At 35.8% G+C, this 27593-nt stretch overlaps 2 protein-coding genes across 10 annotated transcripts in view; one reads left to right on the top strand and one right to left on the bottom strand.

Annotated features, from left to right (window-relative positions):
* The window catches only part of LOC101893237 (kinase D-interacting substrate of 220 kDa), a 97265-nt gene extending 73705 nt beyond the window's left edge, over window positions 1–23560 (bottom strand). For 2 of the 9 annotated variants that reach the window (XM_059125722.1, XM_059125729.1), the window contains exon 1: window positions 22471–23560. Coding sequence is in view for 4 of the 9 variants with exons in the window: in XM_059125724.1 (XP_058981707.1) it covers window positions 20–235 (216 nt within the window). In the remaining 5 variants the exon portion in view is untranslated. Of the gene's footprint in view, window positions 1–19; window positions 611–11488; window positions 11611–22470 lie in introns of those variants that run through there. The other 7 variants (XM_059125727.1, XM_005176325.4, XM_005176329.4 and 4 more) reach the window with 6 other exon arrangements.
* Window positions 23561–25486: 1926 nt separating this feature from the next.
* Window positions 25487–26835, top strand: LOC101893060 (queuosine 5'-phosphate N-glycosylase/hydrolase). The gene is made up of 2 exons (XM_005176324.4): window positions 25487–25900; window positions 25963–26835. The coding sequence occupies exons 1-2, from the start codon at window positions 25657–25659 to the stop codon at window positions 26736–26738; spliced, it is 1020 nt and encodes a 339-aa protein (XP_005176381.1). The 5' UTR covers window positions 25487–25656; the 3' UTR covers window positions 26739–26835.
* Window positions 26836–27593: the final 758 nt, after the last annotated feature.

Below are 27593 nucleotides of genomic sequence, written 5' to 3'. Positions count from 1 at the left end.
TCTTATATAAGAATCATACCTGCAAAGAACTACCCGACTTGGAAAAGGAACTGCGAAGAAATCCAAAAGTAAAGATGCTGCCATAGCCGCTGATGGAGTCACGATGTCCTTGACCTTGAGAGCCGGCTGGCACTGATGGGGCTGAAGCAGCTGCAGACGATGTTGAAGGATTCAGGGGTGAAAGCTCAGAATAGGCACGGCCTACCTGGCTCAGTTTTGGAACATTACGTTTCATGTTTCGAAAAGGTTTAGATTGTTTTTTTTTTTTATTTTCAAATAACTAACACTTTACAATTAACAATTTTCCAAGAGAAAAATTTGCAACACTTCATTTTATTTACACAAATATAGTTCTAAATTGTTCGCTACAATTTTACATTGTACATTTTCGATTACATTTTTTTTTTTTTTTTGTTTATTTATTTAATTTTTAAGGAACATTAAATTTGTAACACCAATAAACCGAATGGAGAACAAAAATAAAAAGCAGACAACAAAAATTTACGGCAATTAGCCACCACGTTGATTCGCCGCTAGTTAATGGGATGGGTGACTGGCTTTTCGTATCGTGGTGGCGACTTTGAGAACTTAACACCGACTAGTCGTTTGTAGTCGCTGTTAGACAGACTCATGACAACAACAACGACAATAACAGCAAAATAGAACAAAATAAATAAATTCCTATTTTATTTCACTACATCGTTGCAGCTCATATGAGTAATTCGCCCTCCCCATCTGCTGCTGGAGCAGTATGGGGGTGAAGAAAGAGAGAGGCATCCCAATATCAGCAACAACATTTGAAATCCATTGCTAGACCCAGGAGGAACAACATAGACAAAAATGTTCCACCAGCAACAACAATAAGAAGAGAAAAACAAATACTTTTATTGTTGTTGATGATGATACTCCAAAAAGAAACAGCAACAAAACTCATCCGTTTTGACACCGTATTCTGAGCTGATTTCAAGTTTTTCTTTGGGGTTTTGGAGAATAATAAGAAGTTGTTGTTGTGCGTGTGTGCGATTTTTTCCTGTGCCATTTGTTGTTGTTAACTTTTGCTCCCTTTTTCGTTTGTTTTTTTTTTTTAATGTGAGATTTCATGATAGTGAGAGGGAGGAGGGGGCGTGAGGAAAGATTAATGTGTGAACATTAGGGTGTAACGGACCTGCATGTACTTCAAGCTAATGTATTCGGATATATGTTATGGGCTTATATATGCCCAAATTGCTAGTTCACTGCCAACCATTGGAAAGACAGCGCCTAAAAGTATGCTAACATAGAACGATATGAATTTCAAATATAGATGGATTTGTTTGCAAGAACTAAGATTAAATTTAAGGTTTATGTCCCTTCTCAAAATCAGTTTTTTCCGAATACAAAAATCAATATCAGAATACAAAATATCAAGAAGTATGAAATATGAAGAGAACCGGGTGCTTTTTTCGGATTTTATAATCGTTGCGGTTATTCAAACTTTTGGCCCTTTGAGAGGGAGCTCCCAGAAGGAGTGGACTGATACATTCCATCTTCCCACCAGACCTTGGTTTAATAAAAACCGGATGCTTATATCGGATTTTATAATCGCTGTGTTTATTCAAACTTTTGACCCTTTGTGAGGGAGGTACCAAAAGGAGTGGACTGATACATTCCATCTTCACACCAGACCTTGGTTTAATAAAAATATTGTGATGTGTGTAATGCGAAGACAATTGGGCTCTCACCACACATTTTATTAGAGTTTAAATTATTCGAAATGTTGACCCTTTGCGGGGGAGGTACTTGATGGAGTGGACCGACACTGTCGATTTTCGCACCTGACCTAGGACTGATGCAAATATTAGGATTTGCAATGTTGGAGTATAATCGGATTATCCTTGACCCTTTGTGGGGGAAGTACTGGGTGAATTGAACCGATATTGTCCATTTTCCTGACCTAGTACTGAAGCAAATATTGGGATTTGCAAAGTTGGAGCAGAATCGGGTTATCCTTTCTCTTTTTGTTCAGCAATTTTTTTTTTTGAAAATTTCGACCTTTTGTGTGGGAGGTACCAAAAAGAGTTGACTGATATTGTCCATCTCCGAACTCGATCTAAGTTTCACAATAATATTACGATGTACCAAGTTTGGACCAAATCGCATACTCCCTTCGCTAATTATCGTGCGCACCACCCAGCCAGACAGACGTACGTACGAACGGACATCGCTAGATCGACTCCAAATGTCCTGAATCGGATGTGGTCCAAAGAGACCTATGGTCTAAAACCGTTATTTCGATGAGGCACGTTTGGCCATATCTAATGATATATATTCTCCCTCTCTAGCCACCATATGGCTGAGGGTATAAAAAAGTTTTTTTTTTTTTAATTGAAACAGAAAATACATTTTCGGTATCAAACCGACACAACCTAATGTGCCAAAGCTAGATATTAGCAATTTGTTATTATTATTTGTTGTAACAACAATTTATATGATTAACCATCTTGCTGATAAGACAGATGTTAACAGTTGTGATCGATATCATAGCAAAATATCTTAGCCATCAGTCAGAGAAATGAGCAAAGAAATATTGGAGGATTTCCCCCTAAATCCTAAATTTGTTCCCCTAAATTAAATCATAAATATGATAAGGAAAAATATTCTCGTACAAATGAAAGTAGTTTCTTTGGATTTCAGATAATTTCTTGACTTAAAATGACCACGTCATTAATAAATAAATAAAAAAGTGGCTGTTATTAAATAATTTCCCAATTTTTATACCCTACACCACATAGTGGTAAGGGTATTATGTCTTTGTGCATTTGTTTGTAACATGGAGAAGGAAACGAGATAGACCCATAGTTACTTTTGAGAACCTTCATAGAATCACTTTCTGAGTCGATTTATGCATGTCAGTCCGTCTGTCCGTCCGTCCGTCCGTCCGTCCGTCTGTCCATGTATTCTTGTGAACAAAATGCAGGTCGCATTTATTATCCGATTGAGATGAAATTTTCCAAACAATATTTTTTTGGCTCAAGGACGAACCCTATTGAATTTGGTGAGAATCGGATCAAATTTAGATATAGCTCCCATATATATCTTCATCCGATTTCGGGTCAAATGTGCACCAAATGTCCACTATCAGTCCAAATTACCTGAATTTTGGCACACCCAACCGAGTTCGGCCTAGAAGCAAGTATATCAAATTTGGAGAAAATCGGTTCAGATATAGCTATAGCTCCCATATATATCTTTCATCCGATTTGATCTTGAAGTCCCTCACATTCCTACTATGCACTCCACAACCGTGATATTTGGTACCAGGTATTAGATGGAGCACAGATATAGCTGTTTTAAATTTTATCGAAATCGGTTCAGATTTGGATATAGCTCCCATATATATCTCCATCCGATTTCGGGTTAATTGACCACCAAATGGCCAATATCAGCCCAAATGGCCCGAATTTTGGCATATGTGACCGAGATTAGCCTTAAAGCAAATACAACAAATTTGGAGAAAATCGGTTCAGAGACAGCTATAGCTACCATATATATGTTTTATCCGATTTGGTGTTTAAGCCTCTCACATTCGTAATATGCACTCCACAAGAATGATATTTGGTACCAAATATAAGATACAGCCCAGAAATAGCTGTTTGTAATTTTATCGAAATCGGTTCAGATTTGGATATAGCTCCCATATATATCTTCATCCGATTTCGGGTTAATTGTGCACCAAATGGCCGATATAAGTCCAAATGGACTGAATTTTAGTACATCAGACCAAATTCAGCCTAGAAGCAAGTATATCAAATTTAGTGAAAATCGGTTCTGATTTAGATATAGCAACCATATATATGTTTCATCTGATTTAGTGTTTTAGACCTTTACATTCGTAATATTCACTCCACAACCGTGATATTTGGTACCAGGTATTAGATGGAGCACATGAATAGCTGTTTTAAATTTTATCGAAATCGGTTCAGATTTGGACATAGCTCCCATATATATCTTCAACCGATTTCGGGTTAAATGTGCACTAAATGGTCAATATCAGCCCAAATCACCTGAATTTTCGTACATAAGACCGAATTCAGTCTAGAAGCTAATACGTCAAATTTGGAGAAACCCGGTTCACAGATAGTTATAGTTCGTAAAATGCACGATAGAATTAGATAGATTTTGATTTTGTACCAAATATCTCATAGAGCTCTGAAATGCCCTGTATAAACCTTTTTACGAGATCTCTACTAAATATGCATAGTGGTGTAGGGTATCATATAGTCGGCCCCGCCCGACTTTTGAGCTTTCCTTACTGGTTTTTTTTAAGATAATAATGCTATTAGAAAAATGTTTCTTCTTTCAGATTAACATTCGAATTTCATTGGATGCGACGTAGATGCTTTTAAAAATATCTAAGGCCTGCTATATTTCCCCCCAATACTGTCCTCCGTATTTAGTCTGTGTGTCTGTCACACGTTCGAGACAAACAAAAATAAACATATTGTCACTCATATTACCGTTATAGTAATGTCAGAGAACAAAACTCATGATAGTGAGTCAAATGTTTGGGGTTTTTGCTTTTTTTCTCCCTCTCTTCGTCAACTACGGTCGAGTAGAGGTATATGACGCCGGGTTATGATTCCAAATACAACAGAATGTAATTCACTCACATTCGTAATTATGAATAAGTAATTTAACGAACATGAACACTTCACTTAGGGGAGATTACGATATGTAAACAAATGACAGAAAAATTCTTTCGAGGGAATTATGATAAACCGGAACTCGACAAATGATGAAGTGTGTAATAATGAAATGACAGGGATCTACGACGAGGGAAGGTGAAGTACATTTGTGATACAAAAAGGCGGTAAAAAAGGAAACTTTGTTAAGGGGACGAGTTGGAAGTATTCCATATATAGATGATCTGTGATAGTATTCAATAAATAGGGAAGCTTTGGAATTATATTAAATATAGGCTACCTATAGAGAACCGAACTCCTTTACCTAGGAGATCCACTACTCCTATCCAAAGAAATCCGTTAAGTTTTCTATTTATATGAGGCAGTTAATGGATATACTACCCATTAAAACCTATAAAATGAGAGAAATATTTCAATTATAGAAAACTATACAGAAGACCTGAAAATTTTCTTCTTCAAAAGGGAATCTGTGAAATCTTCTATAGGAGACTTCCGAAAAGGCCCCCTCTTCTGTAAAGATTTATAAGAAGACTTATTAAAGGTATTCTATTCATCAAAATACTAGGTGAGATGAAAAAACTGCAAACCAACTTTAGACTGCTGTCATTTCTAAGCCACTCGTCCGGCAGCTGTTAAACCTATGCCAGTGACAGCTCAATACATTGTTTACAAGCGTACAAAAGCATTTGGCAATTTACCAGAAAAAAAAAATATTCGTGTGATTTCTTTATATTTGGCTGGAAAACCACAAGTGGTTATCGTTAGAGCACTCCAGCATTTAAGTTTCCCTCGTCATTTGTCGAATATGAATTAAATCTTCTGTGTCTCGTACCATCGCTCGTTACCGTGATACTGGTAGCGTAGCCCGACATTTGTCAAGGAAGTGGACGAAAGAAAACAGCAACATCAGCAGAAATCGTTCGAGAAGTAAAGAACCAACTTGATCGAAACCCGTGTCGCAGTGGCCGAAAAATGGCTCGTGAGCTGAACATATCGCAACATTCCATTCGGCAAATATTGAAAAATGTGCTCGGGGCAAAGCCATTGAAATTCCAAAAAGTGCAAGAACTTACACCGCAACAGGAAGAAAATAGACTCAAAAGAGCTAAAGACTTGTTTCGCTTGGCAGAAAGTGGTGAACTGCCGAATTTGGTTTTCTCCGACGAGAAAACATTCGTTGCCCAGCAGTTTGTAAACACACACACTGATCGTGCTTACTTGCCAAAGAGGTCAGCTGAAAATGTGCACCTTCGGTTGGCCACCAGAACTCAAGCGCCGGCCATGATGATGTTGTGGGCCGCCATAACAGCCGATGGTCGCTCTCCTCTCGTATTAATCGACCGTGGCATCACAATAAATGCCAAATATTAACGCGAAAATATTCTGAAGGGTGTATTAAAGCCTTGGGCACGCAAACATTTTGGCCGCAGAACTTGGACATTCCACCGGGACTCTGCACATTCGCACTTAGCACGCGCCACCAAAGAATGGTCACAAAATGAGGTTCCTCGCTTCATTTCCAGCGCACAATGGCCACCAAAATCTCCGGATACGAAGCCGTTGGATTATTGTGTCTGGAGTATTTAGGAATGCAAGGTTGGCACTAAAAAATACCAAAGTGTCGATCACCTCAAGCAAGCGCTTCGCCGGGAATGGGCCAAAATAGCATGTGATGGTTTCACTGGCCGTTTGAAGGCCATAATTCGTACCAAAGCTGACCAATTCGAACAAATCTAAACTTATTTTTAAATTTGATACTATTCCCGAAGGAATAAATACACCATTCCAAGACCAGTAGAGAAAGTCTTAAAGTCGGGCGGGGCCGAATCTGGTCGGATTTTCAGCAATTTTATTATGAGTTTGGGAAAATTTCATCGCAATCGGACAATAAACCGAACAATTTTTTACATGCTTCTGGGGAATAAGAATTTAATTCATTTGTTGTTGTTTTTATTTGACTCATGGTCCGAAAATATCCTGTTTTTAATAGTCCCTAAAAAATATTTTTTTTTTTTAAATTGACGTTGATAGATTGTCCTTGAGAAAATATTTTTAAAAAATCTCCGTTTTTAAAAGTCCTTATTTTCTTATAAATCGACGTTGAAAGATTGTCTTTGAAAACTATTTTTTAAAAAATACTTGTTTTTAATTGTACTTTAAATATATTTTTTTAAGATTCCTGTTTTTAATAGTCCTTAAAAATATTGTTTTTAAATCGACGTTGATGAATAGCACTTGAAAAAATGTTTTAAAAAAATTCTTTGTTTTTTATAGTCCTTAAAAGAAAATATTTTTTTTTTAAATCGACGCTGATAGATTGTCCTTTAAAAAAATATTTACCTTTGTTTTTAATCCTTTAAGGGATGTATTTTGCTTTTCTCGCTTGCTTTTGTACTGGAAATGCAATCAAATATGTCTTTGTGCCGTAAATGATTTTCTCATTCATTCCCTTCAAAATCAAACAAAATTCAGAGCATACTTTTAGGCTGAAGTAAATAAAAGCCCACTAGAATAAGGAAATTATGAAAATAAGCAAATATTAAGGAAATTAATTGGCATTAAAATAGATTTTTTAAGTAGCACATTAAAAACAATTGTAGATTTTATGGTAGCATGGCAATGCAAAATACACAACAACTACAATTAGCCTAAAAAAAACCATTAAAAAACAACAAATCTTACGAAACATTCTCAACGCCAATATAAAAATTCTCGTCTTCCGATAACAATGTTTATAAATGTAATTAATTGTTTTGCTGTTCCGTTTTTTTCGGGAGTCTTGTGTAAACTTTTCGCTTAACAATTAGTGAAAACAATTTCAAAAGAATGCCAGAAATAAGCGCCGGTTTGGTGTTTTCTAATTTTGGGGACATTTTCATTGAAAAAAAAAATTGAAAAACGAAATTAGAATGAATTTCAAATATTTACCAAAAAAAATAACAACAATAAAAAACCAAGTAACCATAGAAATGACATTGGCCTTTAAGAACGACAAAAACAAAAAACGACAAAAGCCAAGAAATGCGCGCGGAGACAGCCAAATGAATCGAAACGAAAAGAAAATATATTCTTTTTCGTTGTGGCCGTAAAGTGCCAACAACGTGACGATAACGTGACGTTATCATTTCGGTGTGTTGTAAAGGCAAAAAACAACAACAATTGTTGTAATTTCATTGAATATTGTTCGTTGTTGGCTCGAAAAGATAGGGATTTGTTTATTTGCGAAACTAACTAAGTTTTGGATAAAAAATTTCCAATATCCTTCTTTCGTAAGACCTAAGACCATATAGTATTTGGGGTCTCGGGGAAGTGATTTTAAGACTTCATTATATATTTTCAAAGCAGTAATGTTTGTTTTTATTTTTTTTATTCAAAAAAGTCAAAAGAGTTTATTGTCTTGAAGGAACCCTAATAAAATTCCAACATGTGTTAATATCGCGTTCACAAGTTGACCTCTAAAGAGGAATATTTTTAAATTCGTTGTGGAAAGACAGACATATATCTAAACCGATCTATTCTCTTAGGCAAAAAATTGGTCGACGTCCAATATTTAAAAAAAAAAAAAATATCTTAGCGTTAAATCAATTCGACTTTGATCGTCTTTCGATTCTTAATGAAACATGTCGGCATTCTGCAGCACGTTTTTCATGATTTTATTTTTTAAAATTGTTGTTTTTGTGATTGTGTGTATATGTGTGGATAAAATACATCTTTATTTATAGAAATGTCTTCAACATAATTTTAGATGCTAGACAAAAAACATAAAATATTGAAAACTTTGTGTGATTCCTCATGGCACAGAGAACACACATTTCACTAAGTGGCCAATAATTTTGAAATCCTCAAATCTTAATCTGAATTTTCAATTTTGTGGCATGAGAATGATCTGTTGTGTTTATGCCTGTCATTTTAAAGGTCGAATAATGAAAAGCCAACGTCATGGAAAAAGACTAAATCTGCCGGGGTTCTAAAAATAGGCACTGCAAAAGATCTTCTGTGAACAGAAGGATCATAAAAGGTTAACTATCAAAAGATGATGATGTAGAAGAAGGTCATCTAGGCGTAGTAGATCTTTTAAAGGCCTTGTAGTCTTATAGCATTTGAAAAAGACTTTTTTAATCCTTGCAGAATCATAAAATCCACTGTGGATAGCTGTTTATTTCTATCTGTAAAAGACAAAGGAAAGCACCAACATCAACAAAAGGAAGTCTTAAGAAGACCATGGAAGATTTGTGACAATTTTTTGATTCATAGAGGACCCTTAACAATCTTCCATCTAGAGGGTGAGATGGAAAAACTGCAATCAAATTCAGACTGCTGTCATTTCTAAGCCACTCGTCCGACAACTATTAAAATTATCCAATAACAGCTCATTATAATGTTTACAAGCGTACGAAAGCATTTTGGTGAGAATTTTCGTGATAGTGTGAATTCTTTATATTTGGCTGGAAAACCACAAGTGGCGATCGTTAGAGCACTCCGGCATTTAAATGTGATTAAATCTTTTGTGTCTCGTACCATCGCTCGTTACCGTCATATGTCAAGGAAGTGGACGGAAGAAACAGCAACATCAGAAGAAATGGTTCGGAGAGAAAAGAGGAGACTTCATCGAAACCCGCTTCGCAGTGGCTGAAAAATGGTTCTTGAGCTGAACATCTCGCAATATTTCATTCGACAAATAATGAAAAATGAACTCGGGATAAAGCCATTGAAATTGCAAAAAGTGCAAGAACTTACACCGCAACAGAAAGAAAAAAACTCAAAAGAGCTAAAGAGTTGCATCGAAAGTGGTGAATTGCCGAATTCGCTGTCCAGCAATTTGTAAACAAACAAAATGGTCGAGTTTACTTGCCAAAGAGGTCAGCTGAAAATGTGCACCTTCGATTGGCCACCAGAACTCAAGCACCCTTCATGGTGATGGTATGGGCTGCTATAACAGCCGATGGTAGCTCTGGCATCGGAATAAATGCCGAATATTATCGCGGGTGTATTAAAGGCTTGGGCACGCAAACATTCCAACAGGACTCAGCACCATCGAGCTCAGCACGCGCCACCAAGAATGGTTACAAAATGAGGTCCCTTGCTTCATTTCCAGCGCACAATGGCCCCCAAAATCTCCGGATACCAATCCGTTGGACTATTGTATCTGGGGTATTTCGGAAAGCAAAGTTTGCACTAAAAAATACCAAAGTGTCGATCACCTCAAGCAAGCGCTTCAACGGGAATGGGCCAAAATACGGCAGAACAACATTCGGGCAGCGTGTCACGGTTTCACTGACCATTTGAAGGCCATAATTCATGCCAAAGGTAACCAATTCGAACAAATCTAAACTTATTCAAAAATTTGATGCTATTTCCGACAGGTATTACTTCTATAGAAGGTATTTCATCTATCCATAGAATCTAGGTCTTCTATCCACAGAACACCTATCTAGGTCATCTATCCATAAGAGACCTATCTAGGTCTTTTATCCATAAATACAGATAGAACAAGACATACCTAGCTCTTTTAGTTATAGAAGCATGGGTCCTTAATGCCTAGGTCTTCTATCCAAAGAAGACTTGTCTAGATTATCTCTCCATAGAAGGCCTATGTAGGTCTTCGCTCCTCTATAGGTATCGGTAGGTCTTCCATACATAGAACACCAGTCTAGGATTTTGATCTAGGTCTTCTAGCCAAAGAAGACTTGTCTAGGACTTCTAGCCATAGAAGACATATCTAGGGCTTCTATCCATAGAAAACCCGCCTGGATCTTCTAACCATAGAAGACAGGCCTTGGTCTTCTATACCTAGATGACCTGTCTACATGTTTTATCCACAGAAAACATCTCCAGAAAAGCTCTATTCACATTCGATAGATCTTCGAAGGACTTTTACACACAGAATTTTTTTTTATAAAAAATCCTCTGGAACTTTGAGTTGAACTTTTTTCTATAGAAACATTTTCTCTGTTTCCGGGAGTTGAACTTTTTTCTATACAGAAAATTCTTTTGGACCCCAGAGTTGAACTTTTTTTTATAGAACAGAACTTTCTCTGGATCTCCGATCACCTTCAAAAGATCTTCGAAGGACTTTTATACACAGAAGACTCTTTTCGATAAAAAAAAAAATCCTCTGGAATAGTGAGTTGAGTTTTTTTCTGTAGAACTTTTTTACTGGTTCCGTGAGTTGAGAGAGAGAGAGAGAAAATTCTTCTGGACGCCAGAGTTGAACTTTTTCCTATAAAACAAAACTTTCTCTGGACTCCAGAGTTGAACTTTTCCCACAACTTTTTTGTACAGAAACTATTTCTCTGAACATCAGAGTTAAACTTTTTTCTAAAGAGAAAAATTAATTTAGAACCCAGATTACAATTTTTTCCCCTGAAGACAACTTTTTTCTATAGAAAAAATTCTCTGGACCCCTGACGACAAGGTTTACCTATAGAGAATATCCGCTGGCCCCTAGGTCATGTATAGAGGGCTGTAGAAGGCCTCCTCTGAAAGCAAGACCCTTCGAAGGTCATGTACCCATGGAAGACTTGTCAAATGTCTTTCACCTTTAGAACAATCCTTAAAAATCTTCTATTTCCAAAAAGGATATTCTCTGCATAAAATGTATCTCTCGATAAAAAAACGATATTATGGCCTTTTATCCGTAACTCGCAAAATTGTCTCTATGTTAAGAAGGCCCCTCAAAGAGATACACCCCTTGAAAGTCTTGTATAGGTATTTTGGGTAGGTATATATTACAATGAAGTTTAAAAATAACATTAAATCTAAATATATATTTAATGATGACGTAAACTGATGTAAAGGTAACTTACAATAATTTCCTGCAATTCCGCAGGTCTTTCCAATGACGTTGCCGATGTAGGGTAGAGAATCTCCACCAATTGAGATATCGAATAAACCGGTATATTATCATTCATGATGGAAACGGGGTTAGGGGTAAAAAAAATACCTCCCACAATTTAAACAAATTTCAATGGTATTGAGTTCGAAATTTACATGTGATAAAATATTGTTGGTATATTTTTTCAAATATTATAAATGCGTTTCTTTTAATGCAGTTTTATTCAACTTGAGGAGTGACAACAAAAACCACACAATAATTGTGGAGAAACAACTACATGAAGATTCGAAGTATGAAGGAAAACTGAAAACATTTTTATCCGCAACAAAATTATGGCTGCTGTTTTGCTGGTCTTGCTGTCTGTCGTTTATTTATTTATTTTTTTTTTTTTCAATGAGGATGGGTGGGGGCTACGGCCGCCTCGTTAAATATTCAATGGACATTCAATTGTGTTATCAGCAGGCGTATTATTTTATTTTTCTTCTCCGAGTCGGTTGGTTTTCTTTTGTCTGAGATCATTCGGCGGAAAACACGAAACGATTTAATGAAATTAATTAGAACTCTATCTTGCTCGGCCATGCTCTAAACTTCTCAGCGGAGCTCTCTCTCGCTCCGCATCTTCGTGGCTCGCACTTTTATGCCGTTGTAATCAGAAGTTTTATCTAATTGCCTGCTCTCTTTATGAGCCACAATTTTTTATGATATTTAACTTGTTAGCGACAGGCCAACCCCACCTTTGTCGAGGCGCTTGTGGCCAATAAACCCAAATACACAAAAATATCAACGTCAACAAAATGATTTGTTTGAATTTTCCATTCTCCAGCAGCGTTGTTAAATTGTTTATGATTTCTGTCATCTTTAGTTCTTCTAATGAAGTTGTTGTCGGTTGTCACTCCCAAGCCAATTAGTATTAATTTGCCCCACATATAGCGGAGACTTTCCTCACCAAAATTCGTCGAGGTGCTAATTTGTTGATCAAGGTTGGGGTTTATTGGCTTGCAAACACCTACCCACCACCATCAACGCTGATTTTTTTTTTCCGATAGAAATTCTTGGAATTGCTGACGAATAATTTTCATACTCTAATGTAATTCAGTGTTAAAATTAACAGTGACTTAAATTATGTTATGGCAATGTTATGATAACAGTGATGTAAAATCAAAGAGAGAGAGAGAGAGAGAGCTAGATAACTAACTAACAGCATTGTGTAAACAGGGCCATGTTATTAACATTAGTACTCTCTTGGAGAGTGGAAAAGGTCGGAATTGACTTAATTCATCAACATAATTCACACCATGAGTAACTCAATTAACTTGACGTCAGCTTATATCTGTATCTTCAGCAATCATCGAGAAAGATTTAAAAGTTCAAACCAAATCTGATTCAATTTCATTAACACCTCCTCTTGGTCTGATAATTCTCAGTTTGCAAAACAAAACAAAAAGTTTGAAAAGAGAGGAAAGAAACAAAAAGGAGAAGAATGAGACATTTCATGTATTTTTTTCTTCGATTTCTGAAAATAAAATTGAAAAAAAAGGAGGTCTGATTGTAGAGTAGCCCGACGCCAAGGAAGTAGGCGGAAGAAAACATCAGCAGAAATGGTTCGAAAAGTAAAGAAGCGACTTGATCGAAACCCGCGTCACAGTGGTCGAAAAATGACTCGAGCGCTGAACATATCGCAATATTCCATTCGGCAAATATTAAAAAATGAGCTTGGGGCAAAGCCATTGAAATTGCAAAAAGTGCAAGAACTTACACCGCAACAGGAAGAAAATAGACTCAAAAGAGCTTAAGAGTTACTTCGCTTGGCCGAAAGTGGTGAACTGCCGAATTTGGTTTTCTCCGATGAGAAAACATTCGTTGTCCAGCAGTTTGTAAACAAACAAAATGATCGTGTTTACTTGCCAAAGAGGTCAGCTGAAAATGTGCACCTTCGGTTGGCCACCAGAACTCAAGTGCCGGCCAAGGTGATGATGTGGGCCGTCATAACAGCCGATGGTCGCTCTCCGCTCGTATTAATCAACAGCGGCATCAGAATAAATGCCGAATATAATCTCAAAAATATTCTGAAGGGTGTATAAATGCCTTGGGCATGCAAACATTTTGGCCGCAGACCTTGAACATTCCAACAGGACTCACCACCATCGCACTCAGCACGCGCGTTCCTCGCTTCATTTCCATTTTTTCATGGCACTAAAAAATACGAAAGTGTCGAAAGCAAGTGCTTCGCCGGGAATGGACCAAAATACCGCAGAACAACATTCGGGCAGCTTGTGACGGTTTCATTGGTCGTTTGAAGGCCATAAATGGTGCCAAAGGTGACCAATTCGAACAAATCTAAACTTATTCCAAAATGTGATGCTATTTCCGACTTTTTTTTCTTTCATTCAAAAAAAATTAAAATAAACAAACGTTGTTTTTATAAAAACAACAATAAAGGGATAAAGTCTGACCATTTTGCAACAACAAAATTAAAAAAAATGTAAAAATTATGGCGTTTGACTTTATTGCAGTTTTTTTTTATCTCCTCCTGTGTATAGAGAAGAACTCTCGTAACGGTTCATAAGACATAAAAGCTTCTTCAAGACTTCTATAGAGACAAGATAGTGCTCATGTAAACTAACCACCCCTACATCGACTGGAGACATTTATAGGTTATTCATAGACAGTAAACCTTTGACAGGACCTCTATGGATAAAGAGATTTTCTGCTATATTAAGAAAATCTGTAACGGGTTTCCTATAGACAGAAGACTTGTTTCAGGCCTTCCATAGACAAAATGCCTTTTATAGTCTATAAACAGAAGACCTCATATGAGCTTTCTAAGATTAGCGGACCTTAAAAATATCTCCTGTACACCGAAAACCTTATAAATGTGTTTTATGCCTTTAACATGCATTTTATAGACCGGTGAGCTTCCATGGGTCTTCTAAAGATAAAAGAACTTTTATCCATCATCTATATGAAAAAAATCTGTAACGGGCTTCCTATACACAGCAGACCTGCTGCAGACCTTCCATAGACAAAATGACTTTTATAGTCTATAGACAGAAGACCTCTTATTGCAGCTTTTTTATCTCACCCTGTAAGTAGAGAAGAACTCTCGTAACAGTTCATAAGACATAAAAGCTTCTTCAAGACATCTATAGAGACAAGATAGAGCTCTTGTACACTAACCACCCCTATATCGACTGGAGACATTTATATTCATAGACAGTTAACCTTTGACAGGACCTCTATGGATAAAAGAACTTTTACGGGTCTTCTGTATGAAAAAAATCTGTAACAGACATCCTATACACAGAAGACCTGCTGCAGACCTTTCATAAACAAAATGACTTTTATAGTCTATAGACAGAAGACCTCCTGTAGGCCTTCTATGGTGTATCTCCTGTACACCAAAAATCTTAAAATGTGTTTTATGCAAGGAAACCTCTTCACAAGATTTCATAGAAAGAAGGCCTTTAACAGGTATTTTATAGGGCGGTGAGTTTCCATGGGTCTTCTAAAGATAGAAGACTTTCTTTAGATCTTCTATACCCAAAATAGTTTTTATAGTGTGTCTATAAACAGAAATATTGTAAAGCTCCCGTGTAAAAGATCTGTTAAAGCTCACCTCTAAACAGATTGCCCTTTCAAGGACTTTTTTCAACACAAATGACCAATTGGAATCCTTTCATAGGTAGGTAGTTTTTATAGCCATTGTACGGAGTTTCAATTGACCGAAGACCTTTTATATAGAAGACACATCGTGAGCATTCGAAGGTAAATTTTTCACATATCTTCTATAGGTAGAAGACATTTTCTAGGTCTTGTACAGGCGAAAAATCACACACAGGAATGGTAAACAAAAAAGAATTCTCATTGGCCAGAGTTAGACAGCAACACGATAACAGGTCTCACATACATTAAAAGCTTCTACAGGTCTCCTATAAAGTAAAAAACATCAAGAGGTCTTTCAAAGCCTACTGATGGATGGTGCATGTGCAGAGTGCAATGTTTTTTTATGCAGTCATCAACTATTTTGGTGATGAACAGTTTGCAGGTGTCATCAATTAAAAACAGAAATTTATCATCGAATAAAAATCAATTTCAATAACCGCTGACAATTTGACACAATAATTGATTAAAAAAAAACTAGTAAATTCCTGAGGATTTTTTTCCTTTCGAAAAACTTTTTCTTCCATAATCGATCATATATCCGCTATCAAATGACGTTTTGTTGTCATTTTTTTTTTGTTTTTTATATTTTTGTCATTCTACTCGAGCTCATGTTGTAATCTTATCGCCCCAGTTGGCCTTAAAATACTAATACCCATAATCGTATAAATTAATTTGGAATCAGTTAACACTCAGACAGGTATTAGAAACACACTTAAAATTAAAAATATCGCAAAATTTAAATCATGGGGCTTTTTGTTTGCTGACTCCATGTGGGCGCCCTTGATAAGTAGCTCATCATTGAAAGGAGACAAAAAAATGTAACCCTCAAAATTACCATAAATATTTTATGGATACAATGCCACTGTAACTGGTGATGTTCTTGTTGTTGTTGCATGTTTTGGAGTTCTGTTTGTTGGCCACATAACTAACAAAAACACCGACATTGTCAAATGGGGAAACTATAGTGTTTCGTCCTTGAGACAAATTTCCACGTAAATTTCAATATCAAGTTAGACGATGACCGGCAAAATGACGCTCTATCGTCGGAAATATTAAAGGTCACAACCGCAACACACAGTAATGCTCAGAGAAGGACTTGTGTCACGTCTGGGAAGAGGAAAAAGTGAACAAACGTTCTCTCTCTCTCTCTCTCCATCCCTACGCTCTTCCTTTATGATTACACACAATCCCAATTCAAGGTTGGCCAATAGTTTGAAGGTCGTATGTGAGTTTTATTTTTGAGAAGTTGTTGATGGCAAGTTGGCTGCTTGGGATAGTTGTTTCAAATTGTTGGCTAAGATGTGGTCAACCGGGCATAGAAAACCTTCAGACGACCATGAGTGTCATTTAGAAGCATTTCTTTATAAAAAAAGACAAGTAAAAAAGCTGTAAGTTCAGCCGGGACGGACTTTGAAAGCACTCCACCACTTGGAACGAATTTGGCAATTTTCAAAAACAATAAAATCTGTTAAAAATTCTGTTAAAAACTTAAAAATACCAAATGTAGCCGTCATATTAGGGTCTAAACGGCGACGTGGACCTATATGGACAACTTTTGTCATAAGTCATTACAATATTCAAATGAGACACTTGAAAGAAAAATTCGGTGAATAATGTATCTAAAATCATCAATCATCAGGTACTATTATGTGGGGGCTATACCAAAATGTGGACCTGCACTGACAATTTTCTGCCTTAGGCTGCAGTATCCATTTCGAACTTCAAAAACCAAATTTTAAATAATTTGGGTGAATAATGTTGCAAAAATCATCATAATACCAAATATAGGCAGGTACTGTTACATGGGGGCTATACAAAGATGTGGACCTGCACAGACAATTTTCTGTCTTAAGCTGTAATATCCATTTCGAACTTCAAATACCAAATTTGAGACAATTCTGGTAGATAATGTCGCTAATATCATAAAAATACCGAATATCGGGGGGTACTGTTATATGGGTGCTATACGAAGACGCAGACTTACACAGACAATCTCCTGTCATATGCTGTAGCATCCATTAAGAACTTCAAATACCAAATTTGAAACAATTCCGGTGAAAACTTTCGCTAAAATCATCAAAATACCGAATATCGGGAGGTACCGTTATATGGGTGCTATACGAAGACGTGGACCTGCACAGACAATTTTCTGTCTTAGGCTGTAGTATCCATTTCGAACTTCAAATACCAAATTTGAAACAATTCCGGTGAATAATGTCGCTAATATCATTAAAATACCGAATATCGGGAGGTACCGTTATATGGGAGCCATACCAAAACGTAGACCTACATGGTCCATTTTCAATACCAAAAGTCCTGCAGACATAATATACATTTGAGTAAAATTTTATCAATCTACTTCATTTCGTTCGGAAGCTAGAGTAATTTCCACAGACGGATAGACGGACCAATATCGCTAAAACGACATAGAATTTAATGCTGATTAGGAATATATATACTTTGCGGGGTCTAAATTGTATATTTCGAGGTGTTACAAACGGAATGACAAACTTAATATACCCTCCATACCATGGTTGAGGGTATAAAAACTGCGGCTTCTGTCCATAAAAGAAAGTATTCAATTGATGAAGATTTGAGGAAGGTCTTCCAGCAAGAATCATGGATTTAGAATTTCTATAGGTCTTTTCCCAATCCATCAGACCCTCCAAAGGGTTATATGGAAAACTTCTTGGTGTCTGCGCCAAATATTTACTCATCCATTTAACAACTTGATGCGGACATGAATTGACGTGTCTCGTTTTCTTTTTGCGCAGACATCAGTGCGTGATTCCCAATATTTTCGTATTAGCACGATCATAATTGACAAATAAATAATATTTTTTCATATAATTTACTAACCAATTAAGATACACGCATATATCCCCCCGGAAAATATTGCAAATCATTCTAAATTTATACCCAAACAAAAATATGCTTTGTCTGGCATTTTCCAAATGACAAATGACGGTGCCGGACACCAAGCAAAATGCCACCAATAAGCACAAAATAAAATCTTAAAATAGCTGTGGGTTCGTGTTAATCAATTATGTGGCAGTCTATGGGCAACGTAACAAAAATATACAAAATGGGAAAAATAGAAAGAAATGGCGGAAACTGAAAAAGAAAATAATAAATTATTTTTGCCAATACTCAATTTTTAATGAAATGAATCAATAGTTTGCCCATCGAAATAAGTTCGAAAATGTTCAAGTGCTTAAATACTATTTTTAAAATTTATTCTCATAAATCAAATTCAATATTTGATTTTGTACAGTGATTTGGAAAGGAAAAGATTTGAAAAACAGAAAACAAGTTCGGGTTTAAAAATCCGTATATCAGGGGTTACAGTTATATTGGGTTATGCGAAAACGCGGACCTTTACAGCCAATTATCTGTCAGAGAAAGTGATGCCTATTACAAACTCCAATACAAAGTTTAGAATAGTTCTGTAGAAAAATGTAGCTAAAATCATCAACATTTCGAATATTGGAAGGTACAGTTATATGGGACCTATACGAAGAAATGAATGTATATGGGCAATTTTTCAGTCATAGAAAGCAGTACCCATTACAAACTCCAAATACCAAATTTGAAACAAATCGTCAAAATACTAAATATCGAGAGGTCTAAAACTGGTACCTATATGTACAGTTCTCTGCTTTAACTAAGACACCCAAAACGCTTTAAAACTGTAGTTATGGTTTTATAGGGCCTACAGGGTGATTAAAAAAACACAACAAAGTCAAACGCCATAATTTTTACATTTTTTACACTTATTGAATGAAAACAAAAAATGTCGCATCAAATTCTAGAATAAGTTCAGATTTTTTCGAATTGGTCACCTTTTCACGAATTATGGCCTTCAAACGGCCAATGAAACCGTCACACTCTGCCCGAATATTGCTCTGAGGTATTCTGGCCCATTCCAGGCGAAGCGCTTGATTTAGGTGATGGACACTTTGGTATTTTTTAGTGCCAACCTTGGTATCCGAATTGGTATCCGTAGATTTTGGTGGCCATTGTGCGCTGAAAATGGAGCGAGGAACCTCATTTTGTAACCATACTTGGGTGGCGCGTGCTAATTGCGATTGTGCTGAATCCAGTTGGAATGTCCAAGGCCTGTGGCCAAAATTTTTGCGTGTCCAGAATATTTTCGCGATAATATTCGGCATTTATTCTGATGCCACGGTCGATTAATACGAGCGGAGAGCTACCATCAGCTGTTATGGCGGCCCACACCATCACAATGACCGGCGCTTGAATTCTAGTGGCCAACCGAAGGTGTACATTTTCAGCTGACCTCTTCGGCAAGTAAACACGATCATTCTGTGTGTTTACAAACTGCTGAACGACGAATGTTTTCTCATCGAAGAAAACCAAATTCGACAGATCACCACTTTCAACCAAGCGAAGTAACTCTTTAGCTCTTTTGAGTCTATTTTCTGTCTGCTGCGGTGTAAGTTCTTGCTCTTTTTGGAATTTCAATGACTTTACTCCGAGCTGATTTTTCAAAGTTTGCCAAATAGAATATTGCGATATGTTCAGCTCACGAGCCATTTTTCGGCCACTACGACGCGGGTTTCCATTAATTTGGTCTTCACTTTTCGCATCATTTCTGCTGATGTTGCTGTTTTCTTCCGTCCACTTCCTTGACGTGGGGCTACGCTACCAGTATCACGGTAATAAGCGATGGTACGAGACACACGAGATTTATTCACATTTAAATGCTGGAGTGCTCCAACAATAGCCACTTGTGGTTATCCAGCCAAATATAAAGAAATCACACTATCACGCTTGAATTCCATCATGAAAAACCTTTTTTTCTGGAAATTTCTCACCAAAATGCTTTTTTACGCTTGTATACAATATAATGAGCTGTCACTGGAATAATTTTAACAGCTGTCGGACGAGTGGCTTAGAAATGACAGCAGTCTGAAGTTGGTTGCAGTTTTTGCATCTAACCCTGTATACCAAAACGCGGACCTATTTAGGTCATTTTCAACACCAAAAGTACTGCAGACATATAGCATATCTGAATCAAATTTTATTTTTACTTTTTATTTGTTTATATTTTTAAATTATTTTTATATATTAATTTATTTTAAATATATATGTTTTTTATTTTTTTGAACCACTGTTCTCCGTTGGGATTCGTACTCATAACACCCATTTTGCACGCTTCACTTTTGTCTTGAATGTATGTCTGTCTTCTATTCATAAATTATCTCTTCTTAGAAAAAAAGCAAACGTCAACATAGTTTTATCAATGCTCATGAATGAAAGTTATTGATGCAATGACGATGATGTCTAAATACTTCACTTCAAAACAAGCTTGTCAATACCACAAAAAAAGAAAAGATGAAATCTAAACTAAAACAAATTTTAGCCCACAAGAGAATTCTAAATATATCTACGTATGATTTATTATTTTAATATTAAAAACGGAGTTATACGTCACAATTACATTACGAGTGTCAGCAATATGCAGATAAATCCATTGAAATACTACCAAATAATTCTGTGTGACAGCTGGATAAAATATTAAACATGGACATTGATTTCAAGTTAATCATCAGAACATTGCGGATTGCAGCCGAAATATTTGAACTCAACTCAACCACATAACTCATGTACTTTAGAGAAAAAGAAGACTCACATTAAGAGGGAAAGAAAAGAAAGAATTGCACATAAAGGAGGCTCTCTAATCAGGGAAGATCAACAGATAAATTGCATTATTGGATCTATGAGTCCATTACCTACATCAATTCATTCCAGTTCTAAATATATCATATACTGAAGACCTATGTGACATATTTTGCCCATACCAACTTGAAAAAAGTCCATCTATTAATCTTCTTGGAAAATATTTTGCAAATCCGCAGGATTTTCGTAATGTAGTATTAGAAAATATCGCATTTCTGCCCGAATTAAAAGCATAATCCTGAGACAGATATTGGTCTTATTCCGAAAATTGTCTATGGAGATTAAAATTTTCAGCCATTGTCTGGTTCAGATTGACACTAAAGATAATTCGTAATGTAGTATTAGAAAATATCACATTTCATTCCGAATTAAAGGCATAATCCTGAGACAGATACTGGTCTTATTCCGAAAAATGTCTATGGAGTTGAACTTTTTCAACCATTGTCTGGTGCAGTTTGAAACTAAGGATAAATTTTACACGTTTTCCATAGATAAATAATCTTTAACAAGTTTTCTATATACAGGATCCGCAAATAACTTTCTTTCTTTTAATTCTATGAAAAAAGTAATAAATATTTTCTAATTTTTTTTTTTTTTTATTTGAAACTGCAATCCTTGCGTTTAATAATAGAAAATATTTTCATTCAAATGTCTACCTCGACTGGCCAAGCAGTAACCTAAACGATCGGTTCAAGCTCAAGCGGTTAAGCTCATTCTCTCTGTATTTCAGGAATGGCTTCGCGAATATAGCCCTTTAAAGCGTCAATTGTCTCTGACTTGTCGTCATAACATTTATCTTTGACGACCCCCACAAATAATAGTCCAAAGGTATCAAATTACAGCTCGGAGGTGGCCAACGAACATCAGCTCTACGACTGATAATGCGATCTTCAAAAACGGGGCTCAAAACTTAGGCTGTGTAGCACATGACGTCGTCCTGTTAAACTCAGATGTTGCCAACATCGTACTCATCAATTTTTTGTGAGCAAGAATTAGTTCCGCCACCGTCAACGCCACTCATAGCTTATTTTCAAAAAAGCCAAATTATGCCTCTGGGTGGATGACATTTTCACTGTAGGTATATGGGTTTTCTGTGCCTTAAATGTGAAAATTTTGCTTGTTTACATGCGGAGCTGACGGGGCTTCTATTCTCCCAATTTTCGCACACAGCGGAAGGATAAAACTAATCAAAGCCGACTAGACATGAGCTAAGCGTAAAAAAATTGTAAAAAAGTTAGACGGCGGACCCTGTATTATATAGCCTCTAGGATCTGCTCTGTTGTTTTCTCTATAGTACAAATATGGTGGAGTAGTTTCTGGTTATTTCATTGAAAAAAACAATCTTCATTCATTCTTTTTTCGCTCAATTCATTCCTGAACAAATAAATCTGTTATTTTTCAGTTCCAAAACACTTCTAATAATTGTCAACACTTCGAATCAATGACTAATCAATCAAACAAATTCCACTTAATTTGGAGAAATGACATACCTACATCCAGCTGTCACATGGAATTACAAAAAATAAACCAATTAACAATTATTCAATAAACATTAATAACGACAAGCACTTAACTCCACACACTCACCTGTTAGACGAAAAGCAGCCGCATAAACTCACACGATGGGAAAAACACAAACAACAAAACAGCTGTTCGTCGTTACGATAATCCAATGAAATTCCTCGGCTTAAGCACACGATGCCACTGTGCAGCTGGTGTAATAGATTTGATTTGTTTTTGTTTTGATTGTTTTCTATTTCCGCCGCCCGCCAAATGACAGAAAGTTAATAAAGATGACGATATAGAACCCGGAGCAAGATGATGGGAATCACAAAAAAATATATTGTTGGTATTGTTGTAGTTGAAATGAGGAACCTCAGCGGAACAATGGATTTCTTTATTTTCTTTTTTAACTTTGGTCACAATACAAAGATAATTTTTTCCACAATAAGTATTTATGATTTTTTTCTTTCCGAATATCTAATCTCAATTTTTTTATTTTCTGGTTTTATTTAATTTGGAATTTTTGTTGTTGCCTGCCTCTTTTTTATTTCCCTGCTTGTGGGAGGCCAGGCAGTCGTCGCACGCAATTTTTTTTTATTTGGTAATCAATCCACCACTTGAGAAATTTTTTCCTTATTTCCTTTCTTTTAAACAGAAGAAGACCATTGTATTGTTTATTATTTTGGTGTGAAAGGGGGTCGGAGCACTAATCGATCACTTTACTTTGTTGATACTATTATGCTTGTTGTTGTTGGTAATTTATTTTCGTCATAGACATTAAAAGAAAGAAAAACTCTCGTTTTTTGTTGTTTAGAAGAGTTATTAACCACAATCTTCTTGTCACACAATAAAAACAATAAACTCAAACACAAATACTAAGCCCCATGGAAAGATGGGGGCATAATTTCGTTATATTTTCTATTAAAAATTTCTGCTTTACTTAACTTTTTTTTGATACACACAACACAGGCACAGAACAATTTTTCTTTTCTTCTTCATTGAAATGCCATTGCAGCCAAATACAGAGATGAGGACACCAATCAATTATATTTTGCAATTATTTCTTTATTTTTGCTTTCTGAATTTTTACTCTTTTTTTATTTATATCTTAAATTCACATTTCATTAATTTCTCTCTGTTAATGTAATGTAAATGAATGAATGTGAACATTTCTGAAGACAGCTGGACAAAGTTATCGTGCTGACTTCGAAGTTCCTTTTAGAAAATTTGCCGCCGTTGCAACAACGACATATGTTTGCTTTGTTAGTGTTTAATGACGACGTATCTTAACGTATCGTGTTGTGTACGTGTTATTGACAGGTTATTACATCTTTCCGATAGATAAAAAATGATGTTGTCTGGCAAATAAGTCGTTTTTCGTTATTACAAGTTTTATTTAAATATGAACTGTCCGATAAGCAAAAAGTCAGACCATCCTCCCTTTATATTTTAACGCAAAGTTTACTGAATTCATGTTGCCATATTTTGTAGCAAAATGTATTCAAATAAAAAAGGGATAACGCAAATAGTTTATTTTATATTAAAAAATATTTTGAAGATTTATTTCACTACGGAAAAATGCACATTTACAATTTGCCATACCTCTTAAAACAATACATATATTTTAAAGGAAATATGTAATAATGAGAACCCGATAATGTGAACTTTATCCTTCACTGTTCCTAAAGTAAGGGATAACAAAAGTGGACTATAATGGAAAGATGGATTGAAAAACTATGAAATGTGTTTTGAAAGATGAAGAAAGACCTGACAATTTTCTCCTCTAAACAATGGTATTGACATTTGGTTTTCATAGCCCTGAGCTTTGTATCCTGTTCTAGGCGGATATGGAAATAAAAGACCTTTTAGGGTTGTTCAAAATACACAAATAGGTGTGTCTGGTTACCCTAAAGTTTGTAACAATTGTTACAAATTGTTACTGGAAGTCGTCTGTTAACCCGAAAGTTCTGCAAAAGAGAGCGGTTGGAGAGAGAAATTTTGACAGTTCTTTCAGTGAGAGTTTGCAAATTCTTGCTGGAAAAATTTCTTCTTGCAATCTCTTGCAACTCTTCTTCTTCTCATTCATCGACATTCAATCAGATGTTTTCTATTGTTTATTTATTTCTTTTTGCGATTTTAATTTGAAAATATTGTTTTGGAATTAGCAAGACTAATAGTTTTTGGAGAACAACTTTACAAAATGTGAAAAACGTAAATGTTAATATGTAATAAGAAAATAAAAGACTATTTCCAAAATTTTTATTTAAAAAAAAAACTTGTAATATTAGTATTGCTTCCTTTGTTTTAATTCTCCTTATGGGGGACAAATTGGTTTGTTTTGACAAATCAGCTGATTAGTTGCAAGCTTCTGCAGGAATAGTGTCTGTTTACTTTTCGCATTTTCCTTGCAAAAGAGAATAAAACTACCTTACTCTCTCAGAAAGAAGTTGCTGGACAATTCCTGCTGGAAAAGTAACCAGACACACCTAATGTATGTTAACGAATTCCAAAGATAGAGAAAGTTGAAAAAAGGGATTATAAATAAAGCTACTTGTTGTATAATATTGTTAGAATCACCATAAATACATAACAAACAAATTGTGTTTGATTTTTTTCACCGATAACGGAAAAAGTTATTACACTTTACAAAACTCCAACGCAAATGGTCTCTTTATAGAATTTTCAAATCTTTGAACAGTTTTTTGTGTGTTTATATATGTATTTCTCGAATTCAAATTATAACGATCATCCTACTATTTTAACTATTTTAAAGTAGTACAATCGAACGCCAAATGCAGGTATTTGTTCTGTTCCAGTACTGCAAGAATGTAAAAGTTTTTACAACGATAGCCGATTTTTCCTTTATGATATCGAAAACATTGCAAACTAGTAGATTCTTTCAGATTCTGGAACAGAGCAATTATCTCATTGGGGTGTACAAGTTTTTCTTGTGCGGGAACTATTTTGCTGGCTTTGGCAGACACCTATTGTTTTTGTTGTTGTTCAGTACTTTGTCCGATATTATCGATGGTAAAACCTTTCAATTAATACTCCCTATTAAAATAAAGTATCGATAACATTGCCATCGATAGTTGGTCAGCTCTAACACACAAACAAACATCCAAGACTTACTTTTTCCGGTGTTTGAGTGTTTGAAATACACTACTACTAACTACTTGTTGAATTCCAAAGCAAATTAGACGTTTATTAATTAATTAAAGTTTAAAAAAAACTAATTGTTTATCTATACGCTAAACATCACTTCCCGAAATGTCCCAAACTGCCCTTTTACCACGTGAATCAGGCGAATATATTGTGAAAAATGCCAAATACCTAAAGGTTTTGGAGACCGGCATAGAGAAGCTTACCCAGGAGATCATCAAAGGAATACAGGAAAAGGTGATTGATGTCAACAATTTCTCCCAGCACGATTTGCATCCAAAGCCCTCGGATGCACATGCCGTTGAGTGGATATTTGTGGTGGATACTTTGAATTTCTGTTTTTGGACACCAAGTGAGTTGGATTGGAATGGAAAAATATTTCACTAGTAAAATAATATGATTTTTATATTTTAGCTGATTACACCAAATACAAGGTTAATGGCTACACGGGCTACTTTGCTCTGTGTGCTGCAATTAACCGCGCCATGAAGGATGGTTTGGACATTATCAATGCCGATTATTACAGTAAAATAGATTTGGAGACTGTTAAGCATATTTTTCGTTCAGATGATGGAGAAACCATGGTTCCCCTGTTGGAGCAGCGTGTAAAATGTTTCCATGAAGTTGGCCAACGTTTGTTGGACAAATGGCAGGGTAAATTTGAAAATGTTATTCATGCCGCCAATGGTTCAGCTTTGGAGCTGTTGAAATTAATCGTCCAAGAATTCCCCTGCTTTAGGGATGAAGCAGATTTTGCGGGCAAACGTGTTTCGCTCTACAAGAGGGCACAAATTTTAGTTGGTGACGTATGGGCATGTTTCCGTGGTGAAGGTTTGGGGGCATTTACAGACTTGTATCACATTACCATGTTTGCTGATTATCGAGTACCACAAGTGTTGGTACATTTCGGATCATTGGAATACAATGACGAGTTGATGGAGGTTTTAAAATCGGATAAAATTTTACAAAATGGTGAACCCATGGAAGTGGAGATTCGTGGAGCCTCAATTTATATTGTGGAAAAGGTCAAAGATCGTGTACTACAAGAGTTGGAGCAGAAACATCCTGAAATATCGAAGGATAATGTCAATTCCATACTAATTGATCACTTTCTGTGGGACTATCGCCGTAAATATGCCAAAGAATTGGAATATATACCATTCCATAAGGTGCTGAGTGTTTATTATTGATTGTATAACAAAAAAAAAACGAACAAGTGTGCCTATTCTATGTTGACAAACAGGAATTTCTTGTGATAAAAATAAATGTTAAGAAAACATTTGTAAATGGGAGTTCCGTGCTGCATTCAAGAAAAGCAAAGGTGATACTCAAGAGAATAAGGGAGTTTATATCAAAACAAACTTGAACACGGAACACTTATCACTTTTAGGAAGTCTGGAAATATGAAAAGCAAGCAATTTTTTTAAGGTAAATATATGGATTGCTTTTTTTAACATTCCCAGGTGAAGATTCTGGCCATAGGACATATATCAAGTTCTTTACCATATTCGAAATTGCAGCTTTGACGGACCGTTCTTAATATGATAAGCCAAAATTTCCATGAGGGTCAAGAGTAACTTTTTACATAGTTCTTGGAAAACTGGTTCGTAGCAAAAAGAAAGAAGCATTTTGTCTTGTTTCAAAGAGGAAGTTTCTTATTAGAGGTGGAGAGAAATTGCAATGCAAACAATTACAAATCAAATAACAAATATAGTGACAATCAGAATTATCTTTGGATTTCGTACTCACATCAAGTGTCTAGTTATTTGTCATTTTTATACCCTACAACACTATGTGTTGGGGGTATTATAAGTTTGATTGGGCCAAAAATTATGTAACCACGAAATATTGATTTCCCACGTAGGAAAGTATATATGGATCTTCCTATTTCGCCGAGCTGAGTCGATCTAGCTATGTATGTCCGTCCGTCCGTCCGTCTGTCCATGTTAATTTGTAATCACGCTACAGGTCGCAATTATGGCCCGATCTTCACGAAATTTAGAATGGAGGTGGGGTTAAGGTCAGAATAGAACCCTATTTCTTTT

The sequence above is a fragment of the Musca domestica genome, unplaced genomic scaffold, assembly GCF_030504385.1.
Source record: "Musca domestica strain aabys unplaced genomic scaffold, Musca_domestica.polishedcontigs.V.1.1 35, whole genome shotgun sequence".
NCBI classification, from domain to species: Eukaryota; Metazoa; Arthropoda; class Insecta; order Diptera; family Muscidae; genus Musca; species Musca domestica.
Note: the sequence above shows the minus strand (reverse complement) of the source record. Positions and strands in the feature narration are given on the sequence as shown.

Coding starts and splice junctions, on each gene's coding strand:
- LOC101893060 (XM_005176324.4), top strand. CDS start 25,657: ATGTCCCAAACTGCCCTTTTACCACGTGAATCAGGCGAATATATTGTG. Junction 25,901..25,962: donor TTTCTGTTTTTGGACACCAA/GTGAGTTGGATT, acceptor TTTATATTTTAG/CTGATTACACCAAATACAAG.